Below are 14182 nucleotides of genomic sequence, written 5' to 3' on the forward strand. Positions count from 1 at the left end.
TTAAGAATCCGCCTGCCAGTGCAGGGGACACTGGTTCCAGCCCTGGTCCGGGAAGATCCCACATGCTGCGGAGCAGCTAAGCCTGTGCTCCACAGCTACTGAAGCCTGTGCCTAGAGCCCATGCTCTGCAACAGGAGAAGCCACCACAATGAGAAGCACACCGCAGCAAAGAGTAGCCCCCGCTCACCACAACCAAAGAAAGCCCGTGCACAGCAATGAAGACCCAATGCAGCCAAAAATAAATAAATAAAATAAATTTATATTAAAAAAATTTAAAAATAGAGTGTTATTAACTTAATAACTGGTTTTCAGTGAAAGTTACCCTTGGCTTTTAGTCTTAATTCAACCCAGAAAAAAAATACATGTTTTCACAAATCTTTAATTTGGAAAAATTATCACTGGCTTACCATAGCTGATGTCATAATTGGAAGTTTTGTCCAACATTATCAAAAGCCACGGAGTAAAGAAAAGTTAATGCTGAGTCTAAGACATTTGTGTGTAGAAGACTACCTAAGGATTTCAGTAACTCTAGTTATTATTTATACACATCATTACAAACTTGGTTTTTAGGTTTCCTGGCATGTTGCACCAAATAATGTGGAGGGGTATTGGGTATCAGTGAAAACCACAAAAAGCAGTTAGGTGCAGAAAACAGTACATATGGCTAACATTACCTAAATAAATCAGAGTGATAGGGAACCATTTAATTAATCGTTCTCTGAACTTTAAGGTGCTCCTAGGGGAAACACTTTTATAGTAGAGTACAATTATATATAATGTATTACTAGGAATATTCACTGTATTCAACTTTATAGGAAAAAGAAATATGTATTTAGAAGAAGTCCATCAAAATAACTCTTTAAAATAATTTCTCAGAAAAAAAGACAAATACCTGGAAAAGTCATTCAGAATAGCTCATTCTCTAATACACAATATAAAATTTACCATTTTAACTATTTGGAAGTATACAATTCAGTGGCATTAAGTACATTTAGTGTGTTGTGCAACCATCACCACTATCTTCAGAACTTTTTCATCACAGCAAAGAGAAACTCTGTACCCATTAAACAGTAACTCGTTTCTCCCCGCCCCCCCTTAGTCCCTGGTAACCTCTGTTCTACTTTCTGTCTCACTGAATTTGCCTATTCTGGGTACCTCATGTGAATGGAATCATAATATTTGTCCTTTTGTGTCTGGCATATCTCACTTAGCATCATGTCTTCAGATTCATTCATGTTGTGGCATGTATCAGAATTTCATTCCTTTTAAGGCTGAATAATAATATTCCATTGTATGTATATGCCACATTTTGTTTGTTCATTTATCCACTTGGGTTGCTTCCACTTTCGACTATTGTGAATAACGCAGAAGGCTCTGCATTCCATCAGAAAAAGTTCTTTCAGTGGCTTACAGCACCCTATAGTGTTTACCTGCCATTACCCTACCACCACCTCTGACCTCTCTGAGCTCATTTCCTACTACTCTTCCCTCCTGCTCATTCTTCTTCAGCAGAATCCTTTCTGGTTTTTGAATAGGACAGGTACATTCCTGCCTCAGCCTTTGTAGCTACTTTTTGTGGGTAGGGTTGGGACTGCAACAGTCCCTCCAAATAAACTTCTGGTTTACTCTTTCTTTCACAGCTTTGCCCAGTTGTCATTATCAGTGAGGCCTGGCCTGACCACCTTAAAAATGCAACCCCCCCCCCACAGTTTTTTTTACCTTTATCTATTTTTTCCCTGTAGCACTTATTTTCTAACTACTGTTTAATTATTTATTATGCATGTTCCTTATTGTATATCTCTCCCACTAGAATGTATACTGGTAAGGGTAAGGATTTTGTTGTGTTTTTTTGTTGTTCTTTGGGTTTCTTTGGTTTCTTTTAATCACTAATGTACCTGCATTGCCTCGAACAGAGCCAGACACTGAGTATTCAGTACATATTCATTGAATTAAAAAATAGGAACCTAAGGTTCAACAGTTTAAAAAGGCAGGTTCCACAGCCAGGGTAACTCATATCTCTCTGTTGTCTTTTCCTGCTGTGATACATTGCTGTGTGAGTTACAATTATGACTCAGGTTTTTTGATTCATCACCAGGTTGATTAACTCAGATAAGACCATAAGCTTAGAAATCAACCACTCTTGATATTTTTCATTTAACTTTACGTTGTTGCAGAGCAATTTGGTGGCACTTATAAATATTTATAATACATATGTACTTTGATACATAATTTCTAAGAATCTAATCTGTAGAAGTATTTCTCACTAGTGCATCAATTTGCTCTCTCAGAGCTTCATTGCAGTATTATTAAAAGAGCAAGCAAAATCAGATGACCTAAATATTTAACAAAAGGAGAGTATTTAAATAAGTTATGATACATCCTTACTATGGAATACACTGCAGGCATTAAGAGAGGAATGGGGAGAATCTGAATATACTGAAGAATATCTGTGATATATTGTTTGTTTGTTTATTTATTTATTTTAAATTTTATTTTTATACAGCAGGTTCTTATTAGTTATATCTTTTATACATATTGGTGTATATATGTCAATCCCAATCTCCCATTTCATACCACCACCACCCTGCCCCCCACCCTTGACCCCCACCTCCGCTTCCCTCACCTTGGTGTCCATACATTTGTTCTCTTCATCTGTGTCTCTATTTCTGCCATGCGAACCAGTTCATCTGCACCATTTTTCTAGATTCCACATATATGCGTTAATATACGATACTTGTTTTTCTCTTTCTGACTTACTTCACTCTGTATGACACTCTCCAGGTCCATCCACGTCTCGACAAATGACCCAATTTTGTTCCTTTTTCTGTCTGAATAATATTCCATTGTATATATGTACCACATCTTCTTTATCCATTCGCCTGTTCGTGGGCATTTAGGTTGCTTCCATGACCTTACTATTGTAAGCAGTGCTGCAATGAACATTGGGGTGCATGTGTCTTTTTGAATTATGGTTTTCTCTGGCTATCTGCCCAGTAGTGGGATTGCTGGGTCATATGGTAATTCTATTTTTAATTTTTTAAGGACCCTCCATGCTGTTCTCCATAGTGGCTGTATCAATTTACATTCCCACCAACAGTGCGAGAAGGTTCCCTTTTCTCCACACCCTCTCCAGCGTTTGTTGTTTGTGGATTTTCTAATGATGCCCATTCTAACTGGTGTGAGGTGATACCTCATTGTAGTTTTGATTTGCATTTCTCTAATAATTAGTAATGTTGAGCAGCTTTTCATGTGCCTCTTGGGCATCTGTATGTCTTCTTTGGAGAAATGTCTATTTAGGTCTTCTGCCCATTTTTTGATTGGGTTGTTTGTTCTTTTTAATACTGAGCTGCATGAGCTGTTTATATAGTTTGGAGATTAATCCTTTGTCCATTGATTCATTTGCAAATATTTTATCCCATTCTGAGGGTTGTCTTTTTGTCTTGTTTATAGTTTCCTTTGCTTTGCAAAAGCTTTGAAGTTTATTAGGTCCCATTTCTTTATTTTTGTTTTTATTTCCATTACTCTAGGAGGTGGATAAAAAAAGATCTTGCTGTGATTTATTTCAAGAGTCTTCTTCCTGTGTTTTTCTCTAACAGTTTTATAGTGTCTGGTCTTAAATTTAGGTCTTTAATCCATTTTGAGTTTATTTTTTGTATATGGTGTTAGGGAGTGTTCTAATTTCATTCTTTTACATGTAGCTGTCCAGTTTTCCCAGCACCACTTATTGAAGAGGCTGTCTTTTCTCTATTATATATCCTTGCCTCCTTTGTCATAGATTAGTTGACCATAGGTGCATGGGTTTATCTCTGGGCTTTCTATCCTGTTCCACTGATCTATATTCTCTTTCTGAGCTAATACCATATTCTCTTTATTTTATTTTATTTTTTTATTTTTGGCTGTGTTGGGTCTCCATTGCTGTGCGCAGGCTTTCTCTAGTTGTGGTGAGCCAGGGCTACTCTTCGTTATGGTGTGCGGGCTTCTCATTGTCGTGGCTTCTCTTGTTGCAGAGCACGGGCTCTAGGCGCACAGGTTTCAGTAGTTGTGGCACGTGGGCTCAGTAATTGTGGCTTGCAGGCTCTAGAGCTCAGGCTCAGTAGTTGTGGTGCATGGGCTTAGTAGCTCCGTGGTATGTGGGATCTTCCTGGGCCAGACTCAAACCCATGTCCCTTGCATTGGCAGGCGGATTCTTAACCACTGTGCCACCAGGGAAGCCCCTACCATATTGTCTTGATTACTGTAGCTTTGTGATATAGTCTGAAGCCAGGGAGTGTGATTCCTCCAGCTCCGTTTTTTTCCCCTCAAGCTAGCTTTGGCTATTCAGGGTCTTTTGTGTCTCTATACAAATTTTAAGATTTTTTTTGTTGTAGTTCTGTAAAAATTGCCATTGGTAATTTGGTAGGGATTGCATTGAATCTGTAGATTGCTTTGGGTAGTATAGTCATTTTCACAGTATTGATTCTTCCAATCCATGAACATGGTATATCTCTCCATCTGTTTGTGTCATCTTTGATTTCTTTCATCAGTGTCTTATAGTTTTCTGAGTACAGGTCTTTCACCTCCTTAGGTAGGTTGATTCCTAGGTATTTTTTTCTTTTCATTGCATTGGTAAATAAGATTGTTTCCTAATTTCTCTTTCTGATCTTTCATTGTTAGTGTATAGGAATGCAAGAGATTTCTATGCATTAATTTTGTATCTTGCAACTTTACCAAATTCATTGATTAGCTCTAGTAGTTTTCTGTTGGCATCTTTAGGATTCTCTATGTATAGTATCATATGATCTGCAAACAGTGACAGTTTTACTTCTTCTTTTCCAATTTGTATTCCTTTTATTTCTTTTTCTTCTCTGATTGCCGTGGCTAGGACTTCCAAAACTATGTTGGATAAAAGTGGTGAGAGTGGACATCCTTGCCTTGCTCCTGATCTTAGAGGAAATGCTTTCAGTTTTTCACCTTTGAGAATGATGTTTGCTGTGGGTTTGTTATATATGGCCTTTATTATGTTAAGGTAGGTTCCCAATATGCCCACTTTCTGGAGAGTTTTTATCGTAAATGGGTGTTGAATTTTGTCCAAAGCCTTTTCTGCATCTATTGAGATGATCATATGGTTTTTTTCTTCAATTTGTTAATATGGTGTATTGCATTGATTTGCGTATATTGAAGAATCCTTGCATCCCTGGGATAAATCCCACTTGATCATTGTGTATGAGCCTTTTAATGTGTTGCTGGATTCTGTTTGTTAGTATTTTGTTGAGGATTTTTGCATCTGTGTTCATCAGTCTGTAATTTTCCTTTTTTGTAGTATCTTTGTCTGGTTTGGGTATCAGGGTGATGGTGGCCTTGTAGAATGAGTTTGGGAGTGTTCCTCCCTCTGCTATATTTTGGAAGAGTTTGAGAAGGACAGATGTTAGCTCTCCTCTAAATGATAGAATTCACCTGTGAAGCCATTTGGTCCTGGATTTTTGTTTGTTGGAAGATTTTTTTTTTTTTTTTTTTTTTTTTTTTCAGTACACGGGCCTCTCACTGTTGTGGCCTCTCCTGTTGCGGGGCACAGGCTCCAGACGCGCAGGCTCAGCGGCCATGGCTCATGGGCCCAGCCGCTCCGCAGCATGTGGGATCTTCCTGGACCGGGGCACAAACCCATGTCCCCTGCCTCGGCAGGCGGACTCTCAACCACTGCGCTGCCAGGGAAGCCCTGTTGGAAGATTTCTAATCACAGTTTCAATTTCATTACTTGTGATTGGTCTGTTTATATTTTCTATATCTTCCTGGTTCAGTCTTGGAAGGTTATGCTTTTCTAAGAATTTGTCCATTTCTTCCAGGTTGTCCATTTTATTGGCATAGAGTTGCTTATAGTAGTCTCTTATGATGCTTTGTATTTCTGTGGTGTCCATTGTGACTTCGTTTTTGTTTCAATTTTATTGATTTGAGTCCTCTCCCTCTTTTTCTTGATGAGTCTGGCTAAAGGTTTATCAATCCTGTTTATCTTCTCAGAGAACTAGCTTTTAGTTTTATTGATCTTTGCTGTTGTTTTCTTTGTTTCCATTGCATTTATTTCTGCTCTGATCTTTATGGTTTGTTTCCTTCTACTAACTTTGGTTTTGTTTGTTCTTCTTTCTCAAGTTCCTTTAGGTGTAAGCTTAGATTGCTTATTTGAGATTTTTCTTGTTTCTTGAGGTAGGATTGTGTTGCTCTAAACTTCCCTCTTAGAACTGCTTTTGCTGCATGCCATAGGTTTTGGGTCATTGTGTTTTTGGTTGTCATTTGTCTCTAGGTATGTTTTGATTTCCTCTGTGATTTCTTCAGTGATCTCTTGGTTATTTATTAATGTATTGTTTAGCTTCCATGTGTTTGTGTTTTTTACGTTTTTTTCCCTGTAATTGATTTCGAATCTCATAGTGTTGTGGTCGAAAAAGATGCTTGCTATGATTTCAGTGTTCTTAACTTACTGAGGTGTGATTTGTGACCCGAGGTGTGATCTATCCTGGAGAATGTTCCATATCTACTTGAAAAGAAAGTGTAATCTGCTGTTTTGGGATGGAATGTCCTATAAATATCAATTATATCTGTCTGGTCTGTTGTGTCATTTAAAGCTTGTGCTTCCTTGTTAATTTTCTGTCTGGATTATCTGTCCATTGGTGTAAGTGAGGTGTTAAAGTCCCCCTCTATTGTTGTGTTACCGTTGATTTCCTCTTTTATAGCTGTTAGCAATTACCTTATGTACTGAGGTGCTCCTGTGTTGGTGCATAAATATTTATAATTGTTATATCTTCTTCTTGGATTGATCCCTTGATCATTATGGAGTGTCCTTCCTTGTCTCTTGTAACATTCTTTATTTTAAAGTCTATTTTATCTGATATGAGTGTTGCTATTCCAGCTTCCTTTTGATTTCCATTTGCATGGAATATCTTTTTCCATCTCGTCACTTTCAGTCTGCTTGTGTCCCTAGGTCTGAAGTGGGTCTCTTGTAGACAGCATATTTATGGGTCTTGTTTTTGTATCCATTCAGCGATCCTGTGTCTTTTGGTTGGAGCATTTAATCCATTCACATTTAAGGTAATTATCAATATGTATGTTCCTATTACCATTTTCTTAATTGTTTTGGGTTTGTTTTTGTATGTCCTTTTTTTCTCTTATGTTTCCCACCTAGAGAAGTTCCTTTAGCATTTGTTGTAGAGCTGGTTTGGTGGTGCTGAATTCTCTTAGCTTTTGCTTGTCTGTAAAGCTTTTGATTTCTCCACTCAATCTGAATGAGATCCTTGCCAGGGAAGTAATCTTAGTTGTACTTTAGATATATCATGCCACTCCCTTTTGGCTTGTAGAGTTTCTGCTGAGAAATCAGCTGTTAACCTTATGGGAGTTCTCTTGTATTTTTCATTTTTCCCTTGTTGCTTTTAATAATTTTTCTTTGTCTTTAATTTTTGCCAGTTTGATTACTGTGTGTCTTGGTGTGTTTCTCCTTGGGTTTATCCTGTGTGGGACTCTCTGCACTTCCTAGACTTGGGTGGCTATTTTCTTTCCCATGTTAAGGAAAGTTTTAGACTCTAATGTCTTCAAATATTTTCTCGGGTCCTTTCTCTCTCTTCTTCTTCTTCTTGGGACCCCTGTAATGCGAATGTTCATGCGTTTAATGTTGTCCCAGAGGTTTCTCAGTCTGTCTTCATTTCTGTTCATTTTGTTTTCTTTGTTCTGTTCCACAGCAGTGAACCCCACCATTCTTTCTTCCATATTCTGTTCCACTGCAGTGAATTCCACCATTTCTTCCAGGTCACTTATCAGTTCTTCTGCCTCAGTTACTCTGCTATTGATTCCTTCTAGTGTACTTTTCATTTCAGTTATTGTGTTGTTCATCTCTGTTTGTTTGTTCTTAAATCTTCTGGGTGTTTGTTCTTTAATTCTTCTAGGTCTTTGTTAAACATTTCTTGCATCTTCTCAATCTTTGACTCCTCCGTTCTTTTTCCGAGGCCCTGGGTCATCTTCACTATCATTATTCTGAATTCTTTTTCTGGAAGGTTGCCTATCTCCACTTCATTTAGTTGTTTTTCTGGGGTTTCATCTTGTTCCTTCATCTGGTACATAGTACTCTGCCTTTTCATTTTGTCTTTCTTTCTGTGAATGTGGTTTTTCATTTCACAGGCTGCAGGACTGTAGTTCTTCTTGTTTCTGCTGTCTGCCCTCTGGTGGATGAGGCTATCTAAGAGTCTTGTGTAAGCTTCCTGTTGGGAGGGACTGGTGGTAGCTAGACTGGGTGTTGCTCTGGTGGGCAGAACTCAGTAAAACTTTAATCCACTTGTCTGCTGATGTGTGGGGCTGAGTTCCCTCCCTGTTGGTTGTTTGGCCTGAGGTGACCCAATACTGGAGCCTACCCAGCTCTTTGGTGGGGCTAATGGTGACTCTGGGAGTGCTCATGCCAAGGATTACTTCCCAGAACTTCTGCTGCCAGTGTCCTTGTCCCCAGGGTGAGCCACAGCCACCACCCCACCCCCCGCCTCTGCAGGGGACCCTCCCACACTGGCAGGTAGGTGTGGTTCCGTCTCCTGTGAAGTCACTGCTCCTTCCCCCTGGGTCCTGATGTGCACACTGCTTTGTGTGTGCCCTCCAAGAGTGGAGTCACTGTTTCCCCCAGTCCTGTTGAAGTACTGCAATCAAATCCTGCTAGCCTTCAAAGGCTGATTCTCTGGGAATTCTTCCTCCCGTTGCCAGACCCCTAGGTTGGGAATCCTGACGTGGGGCTCAGAACCTTCACTCCAGAGGGTGGACTTCTGTGGTATAATTGTTCTCCAGTTTGTGTTCTCCCAGTGGCTATGGGATTTGATTTTATTGTGATTGTTCCCCTCCTACCGTCACATTGCGGCTCCACCTTTGCCTTTGCATGTGGGGTATCTTTTTTGGTGAGTTCCAGTGTTTTCCTGTTGATGATTGTTCAGCAGTTAGTTGTGATTCTGGTGCTCTTGCAAGAGGGAGGGCACGTCCTTCTATTCCACCATCTTGATCCCTTCCATGAAATTCATTTTGTTTATATCTGTTCATATATTTTGTACAAGTCTTTATTTATACCTTTCCTGAGCCGTTTTATTATGGTATATTTCTTGTAAGCAATATATAACTAGATTTTTTTAAAGTACATTTTAAAAACCTCAAAGGCAAAGCAAAATAAAACATTATAGTTCTTTGCTGACCTCCCCAACTAGGCAGGATGAGTCTATTCAGCACCTGATACACTGTTAAATAATAACAAGTTGTAGAGCAGTATATATAGTATAATTCTATTTTTTAAAACAAGACTGTGTTTACATACATAATTACTGTTTTCAAGAATTCAAGCTTTAGATCTTTGTATTCTGATTGAGATTAAGTTAATATCATTCAATAGTGATATTTAAGTGGGAAAAAAAGTGACTGAGTAAAAATTGAAAGTAAACAAAAATAAAAGGTCTTCATCCATACCCTCCACTGCTTCTACCTAATATCACATTTATAGACATAATAGAAAGCTTATCATTAGCAAAGAGCTATTTGACTCTACGGAAATGTTCATTGAGTGTATATTCTATTTAATTAATTCATAGACTCATTTCCTTTCAGGTTCGATCTGGGGCCAATGTTCTAATTTGTGGTCCAAATGGCTGTGGAAAGAGTTCACTTTTCCGTGTTCTTGGTGAAGTAAGTAAAAATTGGCCTCAAGGTTTTGTAGTCTTATTTTGCCATATAATCTACCACATTGTGAAATTTACAGCTCTTCTTCCCCCTCCTCCTTTGCTTTTATAGTTATGGCCTCTTTTTGGAGGACGTCTAACTAAACCCGAGAGAGGAAAGTTATTTTATGTTCCCCAGGTAAGACCTTGTTTGAGTTATTTTATAATCTTTGATTTCAAGATCTTTTAACTTATTTTTTAAAAAATCACTTCTAATGATTTTTGCTCTGTTACTATCAGAGACCTTATATGACCCTTGGAACACTTCGAGACCAAGTGATATATCCAGATGGAAGAGAAGATCAGAAAAAGAAGGGGATTTCTGACCTCGTAAGGAAATGTTTATATCCTAGACTTACTGAAAATACTCCACTTCAGAGTCTTTATCTTAATCAGTTAAGTATTTTAGATTTCAAGTAGTTTGTAACCTTTTGTAAAGGCTTCTACAGCCTAATCATTAATTATAACTTTCCAGGTTGAGGTAAAACGTTAACCATTTTGCTTAAATATGACTTGTTGAATGTTTAACCTTGTCTTTACACTATTGTTTGTTTTCTCATTGCCCTTGTCCTTTAATTATGTACAATAGTATTATTTTCTTTATGCCTCTAGATATATTTTGTCAAAATTAGTATAAATAGGAAGTAAAGAGTTTGTTTACCTATGTGCCACATTCTTTTGTGAAATGTGCCTTTTTTAGTGATATTGACAATAGTATTATAGTCCTTCTAGTTTAAAAAATAAAGCAAGATAGAGAATATTGGTTTATATTAAGCATGATTTCACCTTTAATCATTTTGCTGAAAGGTACTGAAGGAATACTTAGACAATGTCCAGTTGGGTCATATCCTTGAACGTGAAGGAGGCTGGGACAGTGTTCAGGATTGGATGGATGTACTCAGTGGTGGAGAAAAGCAAAGAATGGCAGTAAGTGTGCTCTGAAAACACTGCACAGTGGTGCATCTGGTTGCATAAAGTCACTCTTAGAATCCAGCATTTTGATAATCAAGGCATACAGTTTTGTTTTAATCTTTTTATTTAGCAATTATTATAGTGTGGCTTAGTTTATATGATAATAGAAGTATAGCTTGCATGTAAATTTGGAATTCTGAAAAATTCAGAAATATCCCTATGAAAGGAAAAGATGCAGATCCAATTATATACCGTTAATCCGTTTTTCCAAAAGTTGGGGGAACTTTGTAGCACATAGGTCCTGGTTGGGTTATGAGATCCCTTTCAGTATTTTTTCCCTATAGACACCTCTCTGTCTTAGCCTGTTCTCTCTAAAGTAGCTGAAGGTGTTAGAGATGTTAATTTTATTATCATTTTATTCTTTATTCCGTTCTTGTCCTTTCCCTCTATCATTATATTTATCCTTGTTTCAGGGCTCAGTATCTACTACCTAAAGTTATTTAGAATTTAAAAATTTTCCTAATATAAAGAAACATTTCAAAGCAATTATTTTATGATCAACTGAAGTTATCTCAATCAAACATGACTACAAAATGTGACACATTAAGAGTGATTCTTTGAGTACTCTGTAAAGGGGGATAACTTTTATTTTTTTATTTTATTTTTTGTAATTAATTAATTAATTTTTGGCTGCATTGGGTCTTCATTGGTGCACGCGGGCTTTCTCTAGTTGCGGCAAGCAGGGGCTGCTCTTTGTTGTGGTGCACAGGCTTCTCGTTGAATTGGCTTCTCTTATTGTGGAGCATGGGCTCTAGGCACGTGGGCTTCAGTAGTTGTGGTGCACCGGCTTAGTTGCTCCATGGCATGTGGGAATCTTCCCAGACCAGGGACTGAACCTGTGTCCCCTGCATTGGCAGGCGGATTCTTAACCACTGAGCCACCAGGGAAGTCGCAAGGGGGATAGCTTTTAGGGAGTAATTTTCTAACTAGACATACCATAGTTTGAGCAGATCCAGAGGAATTTTTTGGTGAGGGAGTGTTATAACCTTGTGGAAATTAGAGAAAATTGTAGCCAAGGAAAGGTAGCAGAAGAATGTACTTATTTCAGAATTGTTTACTGTTTATCTTCAGGTTATATTCTACCTTTTGGTTACCTCCTATTCCCTGATTGTTTTGCATGTTGTTTTTCTCCAGATCATACCCATTCTATATGAACTTAATATCAACTTAATATTGTGATTTGTCTGGCTAGTGAGATGAATCTAGAGTGATGAATGAATCATAAACGAAAGAGAAGAGAGATATCAGCCATACTCAAAGTGGAAATTGGGCTGAAGGCGTGAGAATTTAAAGTGATTGGGCATTTCGGGAATCAGTTTAGAAGATGCCTATAGAAATAACTGCAATTCAAGAAAACTAATTTAAATTCCTATCCTATGACTTCAAAGAAACTGGAAGGATAAGGCAAGATTCACAAGTGGACACAATGGAGACTCAGAAAGAAAAATAAATCTGCTTAAACTAAGGAATTCTATATGTGTGGTATAAATGTTACACGGAGGCTAGTTTTTATTAGAAGATATGAAATTTAAGGGTATGCCTAGAGGAGTGAGAGGTTATTTTGGAAGAATAGGTAGTGGGGGAAGGAACCCTGTAAAACTAGATGAACCATGATAGAGCTGGGAAATGGGGAGAGCTCATGCAACACAGTTGCATGGCCAAGCCCTTGACAGGGTGTGTTCTGTATAGGCCAATATTTGGAGAATTGAATGTGAAGTTTAAAAGAGAGCATATTGTTTTGCTACTTTAGAAGGGTTTGGAGGGAGATAGAAAAGGCTAATGCAATAAATATTAACATGGCTGAAGTTGGGTAGAGTAATCATTTATTGTTCTTTCATTTTTTTGGGTAGGATTAAAAGTTTCAAAGTAAAAAGTTGATGGGAAGAGAAGACATAATTTTTATAAGTTATAAAAACCTATAATTTATAAATTATAAAAATTATAGTTTTTAGGAAGAACAGACGTGAGAGGTTTAACCAAAACAGTGAATCTATAAGAGTGAAGGTTGGTATAAGACAGATGAACCAAGGCTTCCCTGGTGGCGCAGTGGTTGAGAGTCCGCCTGCTGGTGCAGTGGACACAGGTTCGTGCCCCGGTCCGGGAAGATCCCACATGCCGCAGGGCGGCTGGGCCCGTGAGCCATGGCCGCTGAGCCTGCACATCCGGAGCCTGTACTCCACTACAGGAGAGGCCACAACAGTGAGAGGCCCACATACCGCAAAAAAAAAAATAAACAGATGAACCAAAGGAACTCTTAGGTAAGGAGAATCAGGATTTGAATTTGAGGGAATGGAATAAAACTACTGAATAAAGGGAGATCTGGTGAACACATTTCTAAAAGTCCCTTGAAAAATATCAACATAAATATAGGGGGAAATATTATTCCATTATTTTAACAGCAAAAAAATTAATTATGGTATGCTTGCCACAGAGTCTAGGATTAGCTAAGAATCTATTCTGTGCAAGGCACTTAGCTAGGTGCCTGCCTTTATAATCTAGTTAGGAGAGCCAGATATGCTCCTTTAATTATGATACCAGACAGGCAGTCTTCAGTGATAATTACAAAGAAAATGCACTAGAATATTGTTGAGGGAAAGATTGATTTGGAATGGCAGGTCCTGTTTAATTCTCCTAAGAGCCCTGTGAAGTAAGGTACAGATGAGGGAAAGACTTGGAGAACTTAAGCAGCTTTCTGATACCAAACAGCTGCTGCATGGCAGAACTGAGATCCACGTGCAGGTGGGTCTGACCCCAGAACTCTTGCTCTTAACCAGTACATTACAGTATATGGCCTTCAATGTGCAGGTGGACTGTCTGACCAATTCTCTTCTCTCACTGTGCCTTGAAGTCTCAAGTGACATGTCTTTTTCCCCCATTGTACCCATTTGGGTCCAGCCATCAGCTAGTCCAACCCTGACCCAAACATCAGCCAGGGTTGCTCCACCTAATCGTAAATTGGGCTGTCTTATTTCTCTGACCCATAGTTTTCTTTTCTACTCTTCTGTTCTTGCTCTTCCTCTTTAGTGATGGTTTTTTTTATATTGAATTATGAAAAAGTATATATGATAGAAAAGTTGGAACATTTATAAAAGTGTAAAGAAAGGCCCAGGGCTTCTCTGGTGGCGCAGTGGTTGAGAGTCCGCCTGCTGATGCAGGGGACGCGGGTTCATGCCCCGGTCCGGGAGGATCCCGCATGCCGCGGAGCGGCTGGGCCCGTGAGCCATGGCCGCTGAAGCCTGTGTGTCCGGAGCCTGTGCTCTGCAATGGGAGAGGCCACAACAGTGAGAGGCCCACGTACTGCAAAAAAAAAAAAGAAAAAGAAAAGAAAAAGAAAGGCCCAAACCACCTTACCAGACATACCACTGTCATAAGATTTTTAGTGTTTTTTAAATTCATTTTTGTAATTACTTCTTTTTCTTTTACCTAATTGGCAACTGTCCCCGTTCTTCAAACTCACTGAGGTCTCTCTATTATTGACCCATTCCTTCTCTATAATTGATCAGTTCCCTTCTGACTAC

At 38.6% G+C, this 14182-nt stretch overlaps 1 protein-coding gene across 2 annotated transcripts in view; it reads left to right on the forward strand.

Annotated features, from left to right (window-relative positions):
* ABCD3 (ATP binding cassette subfamily D member 3) overlaps positions 1-14182 on the forward strand; it is an 83111-nt gene that overhangs the window by 59329 nt on the left and 9600 nt on the right. Inside the window, exons 17-20 of one of the 2 annotated variants that reach the window (XM_082614621.1) lie at positions 9583-9660; positions 9766-9831; positions 9933-10022; positions 10500-10619. In XM_082614621.1, the coding sequence (XP_082470747.1) occupies positions 9583-9660; positions 9766-9831; positions 9933-10022; positions 10500-10619 (354 nt within the window). Of the gene's footprint in view, positions 1-9582; positions 9661-9765; positions 9832-9932; positions 10023-10499; positions 10620-14182 lie in introns of those variants that run through there. The other variant, XM_082614622.1, reaches the window with a different exon arrangement.

This window comes from Mesoplodon mirus (assembly GCF_964341445.2).
Source record: "Mesoplodon mirus genome assembly, chromosome: 3".
Classification (NCBI taxonomy): Eukaryota; Metazoa; Chordata; class Mammalia; order Artiodactyla; family Ziphiidae; genus Mesoplodon; species Mesoplodon mirus.